This window comes from Phaethon lepturus, unplaced genomic scaffold (genome assembly GCF_000687285.1).
Source record: "Phaethon lepturus isolate BGI_N335 unplaced genomic scaffold, ASM68728v1 scaffold6569, whole genome shotgun sequence".
Taxonomy (NCBI): Eukaryota; Metazoa; Chordata; class Aves; order Phaethontiformes; family Phaethontidae; genus Phaethon; species Phaethon lepturus.
In genome coordinates, this window is record NW_010562654.1 from 23,564 (window position 1) to 40,398 (window position 16,835).

A 16,835-nucleotide genomic window follows, 5' to 3' on the forward strand; every position below is an offset into this window, starting at 1 on the left:
GGATATGTTTTTTAAATGTTCCATTTTGTTGCTGGGAAACTGGAAGAGGTAATGAAAATAAGCCTATTATTTTACTGCAATTGTTTCATTTTAAATTTCAGGAACTCTAGTCTCATGAGAAGAAAGAAAACAAATGTTTGGGTAAACTAAAGATCAAAGTAAAGAACACGTACGTGAATGGCAAGTTTTGCCTTTCCAGTCATTCTTACACTCACAATAGAAGTCATTTACCAAATCAATGCATCGGCCACCGTTGTGACATGGGTTAGGAGAACAGTCATTGAAATCTAGAAAAAGAGTTATTCAAATTAGATTATCTAGCCTAGCCAAGGACACAACAAAGTGTAAAATACTTCTTTATAAAGTAAATAAATTGTGTACTATTTAGGAAGACAGCGTTCCTAGTAGTTGTGGGGTTGTCTTTAAGCAATGGAAAAAGCTGATTGAATAGAGAACAACATGAATTATGAAAGATTTTTCTGGCAGCTTAAGAGAAAAAATATCATGCAGTATGGCTTCTAAGTAGATCACTGAAGTAGTTTCATTTTTCCAGCAAAGAGAAAAATTTCTAGTAGGGACCACAATGTCCTGAAAAGGAGCCCCAATTAAGGCTCCCTCTTCTGCTTTACGTCTCAAAATACAGAGAGCTAAAGCCATTAGATGGCTTAACCATATATATACACACACATGTATATGTGTGTGTGTGTACACACATTAAACATACATACACAAATTTTAGAGGAAATTCTTTTCACTTGAGACAAACGTTTTAACAGATAGAACATAATTATTCCAGACCAAATTTCATCTAGACCATACAAAAAGCTCTTGACAGTGACAGCTGCCAAAAGCTTCTCAGTCTTTATTTCACATCTCAATTGGCACATGTCCTATACTAAGTCTCAGCAAGTCCTTGCTGTCACGTTTTAGAAGGGCCTTCATTGAGAATAGAAAAAGAACCAACTGCAGTTTTGTCCAAGGTAACTTAACCATGAATTGGCCTAGTATACTTCTTTGTCAACTAAGGCCTAATACATCTCAAGTCAGGGCAGCAAGAATAAAGGCCTGCTCCCACTAAACCCAGAATACAAAACACTGACTCATGATATTCATTGAGTAAAAATTCAGGCTTCAGCAGTTCTTTTCTTACTAAAGGAATAGATATTAAATGTATAAATTCCTTCAGTAAGGTGGAAGCACATTATAGCTTGCACTGGTTTAAAGCTAAAAAGCTTTTCACATTTGGAAACTATTGTGTATGAGTAGATTGGGTAAGGGACAAACTTATATACAGGAACTACTAAGAAGTACATATGCTTATAGCAATAAAAGCAATACAGTGAGTAGACGCCCTAACAGTATATATTCATTTTTGCCTCTCCTCAGAAGAAAAAGTTCTCTCCTCCTGAGATATATCCCGTACTATACCCAAGAATCAGATTACAGTCCCATTAAAAGAACTGAGCCTTTCTTAGCTCAAATCTTCTTGAAAATACTTTTGCAAACAACACAGGGTGGATTGTATTTATAGAACAGAGAAACAGCCCCATAATTATTAAACATGTACCAACCATCACTAACTGTTACAAAGCAGTAATAGCTTAGCAGTACTCACTTGTGTCACACAATTCTCCTTCCCAGCCACTTGAGCAGAAACATCTAAATGAATCAACTTCATCAATGCATGTCCCACCATTCTTGCAAGGTTTCCCAAGACAATCATTAATATCTATGACAAAAAGTCAACAATTATTGCTCAAGGCTGTCTTCACCTACCTAGAAGAGTGATCTACACTTGTGTCTCTAGGAAAAGCAGCACAGAGTTATACTCCGTTTGTACATACATAAGAAGGGCTCAAACATCTGTGTTCAAGCCTGGTAAAGTTTCTAGATGTATTGTCTCATGCAGCAAGTCAAACCAGAGCATTAAGTTTACCTGGCAAAAATATCCAGGTGTTCAAAAAAATACCTGGAACAACAATACACATGCTCCTAAGTTGTGCTGTCGATGTGTCTGTCCCTTCTTTATCATCCCTGCTTTGGAGAAATCCATGGCTGCTTCTGAGACTGTACATAAAGGTAGTGGGTACAGACACACTCACATTGAAGCTGGACTAAAACCAGTTTTCTTTCACAGAGGAAGCGTGAACTACAACAGAGACAACTCTTACCAGAAGAAACTAGATTTCAAGCAGTAAACCTGAAACAATGATTTATGCAACTTCAGTAAAATCTCAGTGTTTTATGTTTTAAAGCTTCATAACAAAAATTTTAAAGAGGTTTTAGAGCAACAAAATAATTTAGAAGAAACTACTACTTACTTTCATGACAGTATATTCCAGTAAAACCTCTTTCACAGGCACAAGTAAAATTCCCTCCTGGCTGACTAATACACTGTCCATGAGGCCCACAAACATTAGATGAAATGAAACGGATTCCTTCTTGGGTAGCATTAGTGAAGACTTCTATTGTACAGCTGTCTATTACTGAGAATGAGAAGTTTATCATCAGACTAATAATCTGCATCACTAGTCAGTTCTTAGTTTTTAAAGAGTTATCAAAAAATGAAGACTAATCACAATTTAAAAGTTATGTTAACTGTAAGTTACCCTCTACCTCTTTATACATAAGGAGGTTACAAGCATTTCTTGTCACTGCCTCACTATTTCACAAAGTCCAAGTGAGTACAATAATAATGCTTCTGCATTTACACTACTTCCAGAAATACTACTTTTTTTAATGTACCACCATTAAGACAAGTTTCTGGACAACAGCAGGTACCTTTACAAGAATTGTTCTTGCAGTGGTCCTTGAGATGAGAACAGTTCTTTCCGTCATAGTCATCAGGGCAGGCACAGTAATAATCTCCTCCCAGATCATAGCATTTAGCCCCATTCTGGCAAGGGTTAGGTTCACAGAAATCAATATCCATCTGTAAGAGATACCATAGTTAGCATAGCAGCAGCTGCTTCATTTCCCAGGAGTAAGCAGCATTATCTCTGTTGCCAAAGACACAGATGAAGCTAATTTGCAAGGAACCTCAAGTTTCAGAATCATATAAATTGCATTCCATCATGCAACATAGAGAGAAACTTCAGGTTATTTCAGTCAATCCTAACACAAAGCATTTCTGACACTGCTAAAAAAAATATTCCTTTGCAGAAGGTTGAATAAGCAAATTTGCAATAACTTAGCAAAGAACAAGACATTAAGAGACATCTTACGGTGACTATTCTGCATCATAAGCCACTTCTCTGTCCTTTACAACCACATAGTAGAGTGCTATAAAGCAAGTTAAATAACAGTGCACTTGTCAACTTTGTGTCTGCAAGACACTTAAAATACATAGAACCTTAAAAAAAAAAAATCCTATTCTCTAGAGCAACTTCTATTCCCATCTCAATCAACCCACAGAATTTATTATAGAACCACATTGCTTGGAAGGGACCTCTAGAGGTCAGCTGCTCCCACCTCCTGCTCAAAGTTGGTCTAGTTAGACCAAGCTGCTCTGGGCCTTATTCTTAAAAATTCTATCACCATGCCAATTCACACAGAAATACTAGGTATATTTTGAACACTTCTATCATCTGATTCAAAAAAGCAGAGTTTAAACTTAGCTTTCACAATATAGCCCTTAACACAGACAGATATCTGTAGCAAAGTAATTCTGCTTCTTCTACATCTTAGATCGACATACAAGATCACTGATAGGTGATGCTCTAAACTGGCCTCAAAATACACAAAGCATCCCCAAAAGGGATATTGTTACATCACAGTGTCTTTCCTCCACATTGTTATTCTCAAGGATTGCTTTCCTCCCTTCAAGTGAATTTTTCCCTCTTCACATCTCTCTTGTGAGAAAGACATCTTTCTCAACCTTATGAAATTAAGTCCAATAATGGATTTGGTCACTATTTTTAGTAGTTCTGTAGCTGAATAGGAGAAAAATTCAAAGTTAACCAAAACAGAAGGAACACAAATGGTATTACGTACTTAACTCGGAGGAGCATGTACAATTCCAGCTGCAATAGAGAGCTTTTCAGCAAGCTATTTCATGCTCTCATATGGAACATCCAAAGCAAACTACAGAAAAATAGCTAAGGTCTGAGAAAGATTCTCAGATCTCCTCTATCAGATGTCTCCATTTGTTTCCTTCCATTAGTGTAAATTTCCCCTTCCCAATGCAAGTGCAGTAGCTCGTACTTTAGCATCTGGAATCAATGGTAGATATTTCCTGCAACACACAAGGCAAGCAGCCAACTCCCCCCTATTATTCAAACAGATTTGCAAAACTCTAATTACACAGTATGGTATGAATCAGCCAGGAGTAGAGCACTCAAGCTACAATACTTGTGTAGAAATGGTACATGAGCTATTAGGTACTGCACCAGTTTTATTAAACTGGTCACTGTCTGCAAGCCTTTTAAATTTTGAATAAAAGGAGTGCATTGTTTCTTTAATGATGCAAATGCAGAATAAAATTACTTCAGCATTTAAAGGAGCTCACTCTGATGTCCTCCATGAAAAATTCTGGAGCAAATCCAACCAAATTCTAATCCAATGCCTCCAGTTGATCCTGCCTTGCTAACCATAACTCTTACATGAATTTGACTATCAGCAAAAGCCAGAAAATACATACTTAGGGCAATATAATTTTAAATGGAAAGTCTAAGGTCCTCCCATGAAAGAGAGAGATCTTCAATATCCTGAAGTACTTCATAAATTATCACTAGCGTTTCAGTATTTCAGATCTGAATCCTTATTTAAGCACTAGAACTACATGTTCCCAAAACCATCTCAAAGGCGTATCTGCCTGCCTTTAATTATACAGATACTGCTACCAACAACAGTAGAATTACATGAAATGTAACTCAATTATGTACTTCAGAGTTATTAGGATGAAGTCCTAAAACATTCTAGCATAGAAGGACATGGGTCCTGAAAATTGCAAAGGAAAATGTTTCAAGCTTAAGGAATACTTGCAGTCTTAAAACATTCAGGAGAGCCAACACTTGTGTGCAATGCCTTGCTGCAAATTCAAGTGTTATAGCTACTATGACAGCACTGCACAACAAATTTGCTTATTAACAGTGCCAAGTAACTGCTACGTTAGTCAGTAATGCGTTAGTCTTGGGTTACTCTCATTTAAACCTGGAGATATGTTTGTTTCAAGAATTCAGTCCATGAAAAGATTGCAGTAATGTCACCACTGCCCTCACCTCACAGAAGACTCCTGAGAAGCCCTGTGAACATAGACAACTGAATCCATTCACCAGGTCTTTGCAACGGCCTCCATTTTGGCACGGATTGCTTTCACACTCATTTGTTTCTGTCTCACAGTTTTTTCCTGTGAAACCCCGAGGGCATAAGCAATGGTAACCATTCACTTCATCCTTCACAGAGGGGAGAAAAAAAAAATTCAATAAACAAATCTTTCTACTTTTGCTAAAACTTGCACACAGAAATCAAGTTATTTCTATATTCAGGATTTGTGAACAGCAATAGCACCACATAAAATCTCATGAAATGATGCCAGAGCCTGCAAGTGCAACACTATAACATTTAACCAACCTGTAATTGCAAACTATACAATTCATAACTAGCCACAACAAGATTTATTTTCAACATGACATGTAATAAACAAGAGTTACCTTACAAGTCCCTCCATGTTGACATTGTCCATGACAGTCATTAATATCTATGGATAAAATATGTAAAGCATTAGAATTTATACTGGAAGACTAAGCCATAAAATATATGTCTAGCATAAAAATGCAGAACAAAAGTTTTTTAGAAAGAATTTTTCTAGACGTTTCAATGGAAAGCATGTTTTACAAGTATTACAGTGCAATAGAAACTAAATCAAATGCCATCAGCTAATTTCGTAACTAACAGTTTAGCTATGAAGTATATTAAATTGAATCAGTACATGATATCATTCAGAATCAGGGATGAGTGAGTAGGGAGAGATTTATTAGTTATGTAAGTGTGTATCTAAGCTCATTTTAATACCAGCTGCACATCTAAATAAATTTAAAATAAACAGTATTTTCAATTTACATCACTGAAGTTCGGAAAATCCTGAAAACAGCTATATTTTCTTGTACAAGTATGTATACTATCAGTCATCATAAAACCTTTTTTAAGAAATAAAGCATCCTATAGTCAATATATATACACTAAAGAAATACTAACTGATATGACAATTTACTCCTGTCCATCCTGGAATGCAGTCACAGTAATATCCACCAATGAGATTTTTGCAAGAGTAAGCATTAACACAGGGTTTCCCCTCACACTCATTAGCATCTGTGAAAGAAGAGAATAAAGAATAAACCCAGAAACAGATTACCACAGCACCAAGCAAAGTTTCCATGCAATCCAAGCATCAGAAGCTCATATTATACATTGGTAGGGCACTAGAGCCATTTATATACCACAGATTTTTAGCTTTTTAAATGCACGCTTGTCTATAGTAGCACATGCATGTTACCTTACTCTTCCCTTTGCCAAAACTCAAAAAGGTAATGTTAGTCAGGGCAAATCCCTTCCTCGCCTCTATAAGCTTATAGTCACTGTTCTGCCACCATGAAGAAGGAGCTACCATCACCAATGCTGTATTTTGAAACGGAAAAGTTATTGGGCATTCTAGAAGAACTATTACAAGTAAGCTTAAGTTGCAGCTTAAAAAGTTACAGGTTCACTTGGAATCTCTGGCTTTAGGATCTACTAAAAAAGAGCTAAGATACCAATGGCAACACACATCTTCCATGTTTTCTTGAATAAATATCGTATAAGAAACACACTTAAACAAAGTTATTCATTATTTAGGAGTAATTTCCAGTGGTCTTGAAAATTTTACAAGATAACTACTTACCGAGCTGACATGTTGCTCCAATCCACTGTTGTGGACATATACACTCAAATGCATTAACACCATCAATACAGGTCCCTCCTTGAGCACAAGGGTTAGATGCACATTCATCAATATCTGGAAAGTCAAAGTGTGCCTTCCATTACATGGTTTAAAATTTGGCTTAACCTCAGGGTTTTTTTTTTGAAGTTACTTTGAGATGAAGGGGGAGAATGTATGAACAAATAAGCTTAGGAACAGACTAACATTAACCTAATTTTTACTTAGGCTCTTCTCACATCTTTGATAGGGGAGAGAGGAACTCTGAAATTTTCTATCTGCAGATAGCAAGATGATTCAGTTAATCTGCCGATGATTAACACATTTCACTGAAAGTCCTATGTTCCTAGATCATTACACAAGTTTAGTCAGTGTTGGCTTTTTTTGGGGGGGAGGATAATTGTTGTTGAAAAATGGATAAAAATCCTGTGTTCCAAATCACAGGCAATATGCAAACCAATTGCACAGGTTCATAATACATTTCAACCACTGTCTTCCAAACCAGATACTTAAGCATTTAAGTGAGTACTCAACTCTTCCACTACTTTAAGAGGGGAGAACCTTTCACGTTCACACTTATAGCTCTTAAAACAAATCCATTCTCTATTTTGCTTTGGACCAGCTAGAGTGAGAAGTTGTCCTACAGGCTTTGGTAACAGGACATTTCTTTGTATATGGTCCAGCTATGCTTTTGATAACCTGTACATCTCAACTGCATCAAATAGATACTGCTGGCTGCACAGTACCATTAATTTTTTCAGAGGCTACCAATGCATAGATGTTAAAAGACAGGGGAGGTAAAAGACTATCACCAAATTCCACACCCACAGAGCATGATTATCAAGTAATCTGTATCAACCTTTCCAATCCAACAGGTCAGTCATCAGTAAATGCATACCCACCAATAGCACATGTTGGTCCGCTCCATCCTGATGGGCAGTGACACTTGAAGCCTGATGAAATTTCGTGACAAATTCCACCATTAGCACAGGGATTAGACACGCAAGCATGCTCCGCTGGGAAGAAAGAGGGAAAGAAATTCTTGCTAAATACTTTTCCAATATCACTTAAGGAGAACTTACATAGTTTGCAGTTGCATTCTGATTAAAGTGACCAAGAGCATGAGCAGTAGCGGTGCCTGTATAGAAGTTTGAAGCCTCCCGCTCTCAGCTACAAAGAGTAAGATTCCCAGACAGAGACCAAAGCAGAATTTTACTGAAGGTGTACCGTCCTTCATATCTACTCTAGAAAGCCTGAAGGCAGACAAGTCACTCATATCTCAATATCCTGAGCTAGAGAAGTTCCCCATTAATCTACTGCTTCCAGCCACACACTTCCACCTCCAGGGTGCTCCAGCACTTTTTTTCCCCTTCAGTGAGACAAAACAGATATGCTCTATGCAGAAGTCTGAACAGTAGTAGTAGTTTATCAAAGATCTGGTTAGCTTCATTCTAACACTGTACCTTGGAAACAGCAAATTATAGAGCTACTTGCAATTGTAAGCAGCACTGCTTGTTGTCACTCCATGTAGGGCTGTAACACTTGCAGAAGCTGCACTAAGCAACAATTAAGTTGAAGAGGGACAAGTTGTATGCCATCATTTTTTATATTTTCCCCTCTCAGAAGCCAAGGAAGCTTTTGGAATGAAGAAAATCATCTCACTAGGCAAGACTTTCTGATTGTTGCTACCATTTATATTTTGTAATCTTTCTTTCAGGGATGTTATCTAGTTCACAAACTGAATTTACATTGTCTAGGATGTTAGGTACTAGTACCTAAAGCAGCTCATATACCACTCCACGGCTAATAATCAGTATAGAACTCAGCAAATGTATGCCTCCCTTTATCAATGCCTCCTCATCTGGAGAGCCAAAGTGCTTCCCCACAACTTCTGGGGCAAGCTAAGACAAGATTTCATCCATTGTAGCCAAAACTTTGCATCACATTCTACCAACTGAAGCAAAATTCAAGTTTTGACATTATCATTAATACCACTTAGCACTTTATAGAAGTTCAAAGAAGATCTACCTCCCGAGAAATGTGACAATCTTCTGCTAATAATAGTTTAGTGAACTTAAGGCCAAACAGTTAAGTTAAAGAAAAAAAAATGGGTTCTTTCCATCTACACTTATAACTATATCAAGGAATAGCAAAATTCAAAGTGAGAAGACTGGGATTATCACATTTAAAAAAAGGATTTAACAATCCACCATTGCAAAAAAAGTTACTGAAGAACACCCAACTGAATACCACAGGTGAAAAAGTTGAACTGAAAGTTTTCATTTTTCCCCAAACATCAAATCTTTAAAGCCAAATAGGAAAGAAAAATTGCACACCTGCCCCTTTATCTCTAGAGACAGAACAGTCAGGAAAAATCTCTAAATACCAAAATAGTCTCCAGTACATGAAAATTTTGGTCTTTGTGTATCACATACACAGATACACATGAGAAAAACAATACACTATCTTAAGATAGAAAGCAGTTTTCACACTGGCTAGGTACAGATCTGTTACACTCTTGTCAAGAAGGCATACTTCATCAGAGATATGGATTAAATGCTTTCCTCCCTTTTGCCAATGGGAGCAGGGAATACACTTAACTTTCCATTTAGACTGCTCAAGGTGACTCTGCAGCAGGGCTTGAACACATTTCCACAGTAGTTAACATCTGTACCACTAATCCAAATGTACTAGGAGTCCCATATTAAAAGATAATTTCAAAAATCAAGTTGCAATCAAAAAGGGTAGTCACCACATTCAGGCAGCTAAAAATTGGGCCAAAACCCTACACCACAGTTAAAACTGAAGCGTCCATTGCTACTACCTTCCTTAGTCACCAGTTTGTATAAGATGCACATTTGCAAGCAAGCCAGAAGAAAATGGGTAGGAGGGAGAAAGCTAACAGGGAAAAGTGCACCTGTAAGCCATTTCCATGAGGCTATAGCCCAGTTGCATGCTTGGATTAAGGAAATGAAGAAGCCAAAAGGAAGAAATAGTCTCAGTCTTATGTAAATCCAAGGGAATGTTGCAGCATTTCTGTTGTCTTCAGTAGTTTTTTGAATAGCCAGCCTAAGGCACTAGACAGGAGAAATACAGCTGGCATATCCCCAGCATCACACAAAGTAACAATCAAGTTGACAGGACAAGTTGAATGCCACCCTTTTCCCCATTTCCTCTCTCAGAAACCAAGCTAGCTTTTGGAAAGGAGAAAACAGCCCCTCCACTCTACCAAAAAAAAAAAAAAAGGCAACAATGAGCATACAAAAGTGACACCTGGCTAACTAGAATGTAGCCATGCCTAAATCAGTTTCAGATTTCTGAGGATACATGCAATATCCAGAAGTACCAATTTCGCAGTTCTTTCCAGAGTAGCCATCTGGGCAAGCACAGCGATATTCATCTGGTTCAGTATTCATACAGGTTCCACCATTCAGGCAGGGATGGTGATTTCCACAGTAATTCAGATCTGGACAGAAAAAAGTGTCAATCAACAGGGAACACAAGTCTCACCATTTTAATCACTAGTCAGACACACAGATGCCTTTCTGGCCTGAACATCATTCACCCATGTCATCCCCATATTCCGTTAGCTAGCCTGACATCTTGTTACTATCCACAGAACAGGGAAGGATGAGCAAGAGACAGCTGCGTGAGTTAGAAGAGTCGGGACCATTCCAAGCCTTTTCTCTTAAACTTCCTATACTTATGATGTTTAGGCACTACCTACCATAGAAGAATTAGGCACAGAAATACTCAGGTAGTTGCACACTAGCAGGAAAAAAAGAGGTTAATGAGTTATCAGTTAATCATGCAACTTTATTTATTTTTCCTGTACATTAATGTTAAGTACCTTTGTTACAGAGCAGGCCACCCCAGTTGGTTTCACAATTACACTGCCATGGTTCATTACAGCTCCCATGAGCACAGCCTGGGTAGCGGACACACTCATCACAGAACTGTCCTTGCCAACCATAATGACACCTAAGATGTAAGTTCACATGTTAAAAGTTAGCAACATGATGCTTAATTATCAGCGTTACAGGTATTTAGAACACTACGCTTACCATTCTCAAGAACAAGGTCAACTGTTCAATGTGCAACAGATAACAAAACTTTATTTTTCCTGTTTAGGACATACTAGTCCTGTTGAATATCCTTACTGGAACTCATCTTGCTCAACTGTATTACATACCATGGCAACAAACACCACCAAGCACTATGCATTATGAAAGCTGTATATAAATTAGTTGTTCTTTCACAAGAAATCCCATCTTCACATAATCATCTCATACTAGGATAAAAATTGTGATTGGTATTAAAAAGTTGAAATTACTTTTCAAAAGGACACTGCTGGCTTACTGCATCAAGCACTGTAGCTTTTTCTTTCTATGAAGATACCTTTCAAGATATTAGCTAGTTTGTTCTGGAGTGCTACAGTCTTAAAAGACCAGGGCAGCCAGAGATGCAGCTGCCTTGTCAATTTTCTCAGAACTTAGTTTCTCAAGAGAACGCTTTTTACAGATTTATCCTACTATATCATCAGTGTTCTCTAGTGACATTATGAAAAGGGTGCTCTTCGGAGAAAGGAGGAGAGAGAACAGAAACAAAAGCCATTAATAATTCATTTGTTTTAAATGGAGTTGAAATTTTGTCACAAGATTTCTTCAGAGACCAGTATCTTTATGTTACCTGTCACAGAATTCTGCTAAGAAAAGCAACTGTTTATACTACAAGTGTTAAAATCTGAACTTTAAAAAAAAAAGAAAAATAAAAGGTCATAGGCTAATTTTTTTTTCTTTGTTTAATCATCTATGTCACACACATTTTAATCAAAAAGAAACAGTAAGGTTGCTCTTTTAGGCCAACAAAAAAAAAACATTCTGTCTGTTATTTCAAGAGTATTTCTTACAAAAATTTAAGAGTCGTATTAGCAACAAAGAGATGTACAAAAACACACTGAAAGTGAGCTGGGCACATGCATGCCAGTGGAGCCCTAATGCCTAGGGGTAAAGAGCTTTAGAAAGGAAACTACTTTTTTCAATTTAACACCACTATTCTATTATCAACGCACTTTGAATACCATCAAAAGAACATAAAATAAATTCCTGAGTCTTTGGGGTGTGGTAAGAGAAGACCAGGAAACGTAGTATAAACAAGGAGTCTTGGTTCCTTGTCAATCAGTCCTCTTCCACCATTTCAGTAAGCTGTATCAATCCCCAGAGGAATAGAATAGGTTATGCTGGCAGCATATTATTTAAATTTCTACTATTTACATAGGTAGAAAGAATCTTTATGTAGATCTTTGCAAGACTATTTTTTATATGAAGTTCTAGAACTACTTTGAGTTCTTAGTCACAGTACCTGCTCCTCATTCAAAACCTCACAGCTGCAGGATCCCTAAGGAGAGCCTCAGCTGTGTACCTAAGTCCAGAGGCCTCCACTCACTCATCTAAACAAGGCTATCATAAGCCTAGTGAATATATGTATTTCAGAAGCAGCTTTCTTTTGCTGTATTAGCAGTAAGAGGAAACAAATACTGCTCCTGCTAAATTTGATCTCTTCCTTCCTCCTCAAGGACAGAAAAGTCTTTTCAGGGGCTGGTAAAAAAAAACAATAAATAAAGCACTGTAACTCACTTCACTGGCCCCAGCCCAAATCTCCATCCATGCCAAACCTGGCACTATTGCCAATGATTCACCATGACTGATCTAGCTAGAGCCAACTCCCCACACACATAAAACAAGCATTTTCAAGGGCCTAAAGTCTACATCACAAAGCAAATAATCACAATAACTCAGTTTCTTTTCTATACCCAATGGATAACAAGTTTCTTTGTTTAACACTGCATTAAGAGAAATAAAGCCACCCTCTTAGAACTTGAAGGCATCTTAAGCACCTACTTGAGTTTGTAGGTATGCTTGACTACATTAAAATCAGTACAGCAGAAAAAGGTTGCTGCTTTTTCAAGATATTCACAGTCAAATTTTACTGTTAAAGTTACCATCAAACCTGAGGGAAATAATTTGTAGAGACTAAAAGCAGTCCAAAGGAACACAGTGTTTACAAGTCAAAAGGTTACTATGTGGTAAGCTGATCAGCCTTCAGTTTACAAGGAAGAGTAAATTAGGATTTCCTCTTGAACAGGAAGTCTGGTCGCATCCTACATTAGCAGGTGCTAGAGCAGCTTTAATTCCACTTCCTTCTAAAAAAGATAAATGTTTACATGGATCTCAGCTCACCCCTAGAGCAAGATGTGCTCAATAAAGTGAAATTGAATCAGAAATGGACATGTCATTTATGAGAAAAATATCAAGCCATAACACAAGGATGAAAAAAGGTTAATGATCCACTATGAGAAGCCCAAAAGGTACAGATACAAAAGCAACATCACCTATAAAAACAAAAAAAAAACACCCCCCCACACCCCCCCCAAATTCCTTTAAGTAAGAACCACTTGTGTAAAAGCCAAAAGAAAATTGCTAGTGCAGTTTAATGGTGAGGTAAAGTTAATTCTTCCCTGCTCCCCCCTCCTCCCAGTTGAGAATAATTTGTTGGAAGTCTCTGCAATCCTAAATTTTTCACGTCTGAATAAATAAAAAAAAGCCAAATTTAGAGAATTCATAAGGATTCCCATTGTTCAAAAGACAAAGAAAATTCTTATTGGAATCAAGATTCTGCTTCCTTTGTCCTTCCCCTCTGCTGACTTCATCAGCTCTAACTTGTCTTTACAACCAAACACACGCAAAACAAAAATCAGAGCTGGCTTAATCTTAGCCCTTGCTGGGTTATTAGCAGTACAAAAGAAGCTACCATAAATAGATTGTTACAGTTTAGTAACTTCCTGATGGAAGGTTGAAGTACAGGCATCTGCTCCCAGACCAAGGCGTCCCTTCAGGTCAGGATTAACACAGAGAGACTGCAATTGCTAGTTATCTTGAAACCAAGAACTTGCAGAAAAGATCTTGATAAGTCTACAGACATGCTTCACAGCCTCCATTTTCCTTAGGTGAGAATCTGGTAGCAATAGAAAATGAGAATTTAAATACAAGGCTGGAGGAAGGGGAGGTGGCAGGAGTTAACATTAGCAAAGTTTCTAGATAACATTTCAGTCTTGAGATTATAGAAACTGCAACTGCACAGGAAAACTACTGTTATCACTGACAAGTAGATAAAGCCACAATAATTCAACTCATAGTGTATACTTAGTTATAATAAATAAGTGGGGCTTCAAACAGTTAAATTCCGTATCAAGGAAGAAAGACTTTCTACTGTAAATCTCAATGTGTTTAAAGTTTACATTTAGTATCAAGGAACCCTACAGAAGTACCCATCATTATGCACAGTTTGAAGATACCTATGTACTCAGAGGCAGGAGACGGGGTGGCGGGGGGTGGGAAGGAGTGAGGAAAGGAAAAAGAAATAGAAAATCTGGTGTGTTTGCTTTTCCTGGGGCTATTAAAAAAAGCTAAACTGTTCAAGTTCAAACAAGTAGAGATTTTTCTACAGAACTATGCTTTCCCTATGTTCTTCTGAAACAGTTATAATTAAGGAAAAAGCTGATACTAGTCTTTGCCTTCCTCTGAGGATGTTTGTGTTATAATTACTTAGTGAAAGCTAGGTTTAAATAGAGCATTTCCGAATCAGATGGCACAAGGTGTTCAAAAGATCCCATGTCGCTGTATGTAAACAGATACATTATTTGTGAGGACAAGGTCCACAGCAATTTGGTCTAACTAGATCTCCTCTGGGCAGTCTGTGGCACTTTCTAAACTCCGTGATTTTATGATAAAACCTACCATGGCAGTTACAGAAGTGATGTAGAAAGACAAAGACATGTACCCAGATCCTGATGGTCTGTAAACCACGATCTCTCAGCAACTTGCATGATTAACTCCTCCTTATCCAAAAGGAAGACACCTGTTGCATACCAAAAAGCTAGGGTGCTCTCAAGCAGTCAGTATCAACCCAGCTGTTTTGTACCATCCTCACACACTGTTTATTCCCCTGGTTCCATCACTTCTGATTATTTGAGAATCCTGAACTTTCTGTACAGGAAGTTCATCTGAAAAACTTCATATTGCAGGTCTCATCCAATCACTAATCTACTCTGGTTAACCTTATGAAAAGGCTCATAATATACGAGAATGAAGGGATACCTAAATAAATTATGTTCTACACCTAGCTACAGAGCTTTGTCAGCAATTAATGCACAAGTACACCTAAATCACCAATGTGAAAGACATCAAAACCAACCTACTTCTCAAGTCTAGGTCAAAATATGGAGCCTAAAAATAAACTAAAAATTCTAGGGAGAATATAGGCAACGTGGTGTGAGCCTTTAATTACAACAAGTAATTACAACAAGTTTACACCTTACTGGTATTTCGCACATACTACAAAGCTGAAGTGAAGATCACTGTGCCATATTTATGCATCATTTTTTAAGCAGGCTTTTTAGAGGGAGTTTCTCCCACTCATATTTAAGTTGGAAGCTGTGGCCAAAACACTCAACACAGGAAAACGAAGCAAAACAGTGACATTAAGAGCAGAAGCAAAATGCATCATTCAGGGGTGGGGGAGAAATAACCCTCTTAAATGGAAAACCACTAAATTTGTTAATGACATGAACAGGATGGACGTTGCATAGGCCAGAACAATAGCTTTATATTAGTTATTTACTTAAAATAACTATAAGAAAGTCTGTTTAATCTTTTAAGAGATTAATTGTTGCATAGCAGGCAGCAATATGGTCTAGCTGTTAGGCAATCCTACGATTCTGAGCATCCGGATTCAGTGTTATAGCTGGTATGGTACTCACTCGCTGAGATTTGTCACAGAAGCGCTTTTGCCACCTTCCTACCTTTGAAATAGGCATGATGATTTTGTGAATAGGGAAGGAAAAGATGCTCATTAATGAACTCAAATAATTCAATTACCTGAAAACACGTCGTCTTTTCCTCTCATTCCCAGCATTCTTATTAGGCCAAAAGATGCAAACCTTTACAAACTTTTTTCTCCTCTAATAAAGGAAGTCATTGAAAGTTAACCTTCTCACTCCAGTATTTTACTTAGAGCTTTGTGAAGGAGTTGATAGAGGGGATGGTTCAAAGTTGTTTACCCAGAACACAGGGGGAAATATTGCTCAGTTAACTTGCAGTAAGTGTCTCTAAGGGTGTGTCTATATTTGCATTAGTTCACACCAGGAGCATGCTTTTTGAGTGCACTGCCTGATCATTCCTGTTTATGTGTTGGTTCACATCACAGAGCTGTTTTGGAACAAAGGAATTGGATTCCTTTTAGGTTAAACTAAGGTTAATGTAAGACAATGTATACCAGGACCATACCTAATGTGTTCCAGCTGCAAACAGGCATTCTGTCCACAAGAACAGACTAGAGCTAGTCTAAAATTTAAAAAAAAAAAAAAAAAAAGTGTTTTTAGTATGAATATTGGCTTCTCAATGCTGCTTTGATCTACTGTTCCAATTTGTCTGCACTACTTACTGTTGTAGACACAGGTTAAAGTACTACATGTTTTTACTTCCTGTACATCTGCTCACATTCTTCTGGAATCAGCATCCACCTTTAGGATATATTCTGTGCCTTTCTACCCACTAACCATCCAAGGAAGTGAGTGCAGAGTATGCCTCAGTTCCTTGACCAATAAGGAAACAAAACATGGCATTTTTTTTTCCCAATTTAGTATGTCTACTTGTGAAGCACTTGCCAACAATCCCAGAAGGCTTACCACTAGGACATAAAACAAATGTAATAAAAGCATACTGGTTATGATAACAGGGAAGAGAACTTATACAGTGAGACATACAGCAATTGTAATAATTTTGCAAGTTCTTTGAAACTTGAAGCCTTGCATCAAAGACGAAGCAGGAGAGGATGTCCAGGTACTGGTACCAAGAGCATTCCT

At 37.6% G+C, this 16,835-nt stretch overlaps 1 protein-coding gene across 1 annotated transcript in view; it reads right to left on the reverse strand.

The window, feature by feature from the left end:
* Positions 1-16,835, reverse strand: part of JAG2 (jagged 2) — a 49,527-nt gene that overhangs the window by 15,134 nt on the left and 17,558 nt on the right. The window contains exons 7-17 of the mRNA XM_010294337.1: positions 10,764-10,894; positions 10,260-10,379; positions 7,816-7,929; positions 6,878-6,991; positions 6,196-6,309; positions 5,652-5,698; positions 5,220-5,393; positions 2,782-2,932; positions 2,322-2,486; positions 1,616-1,729; positions 174-287 (exon numbers count right to left, since the gene is read on the reverse strand). Coding sequence (XP_010292639.1) covers positions 174-287; positions 1,616-1,729; positions 2,322-2,486; positions 2,782-2,932; positions 5,220-5,393; positions 5,652-5,698; positions 6,196-6,309; positions 6,878-6,991; positions 7,816-7,929; positions 10,260-10,379; positions 10,764-10,894 — 1,358 coding nt within the window. The remainder of the gene's footprint in view (positions 1-173; positions 288-1,615; positions 1,730-2,321; positions 2,487-2,781; positions 2,933-5,219; positions 5,394-5,651; positions 5,699-6,195; positions 6,310-6,877; positions 6,992-7,815; positions 7,930-10,259; positions 10,380-10,763; positions 10,895-16,835) is intronic.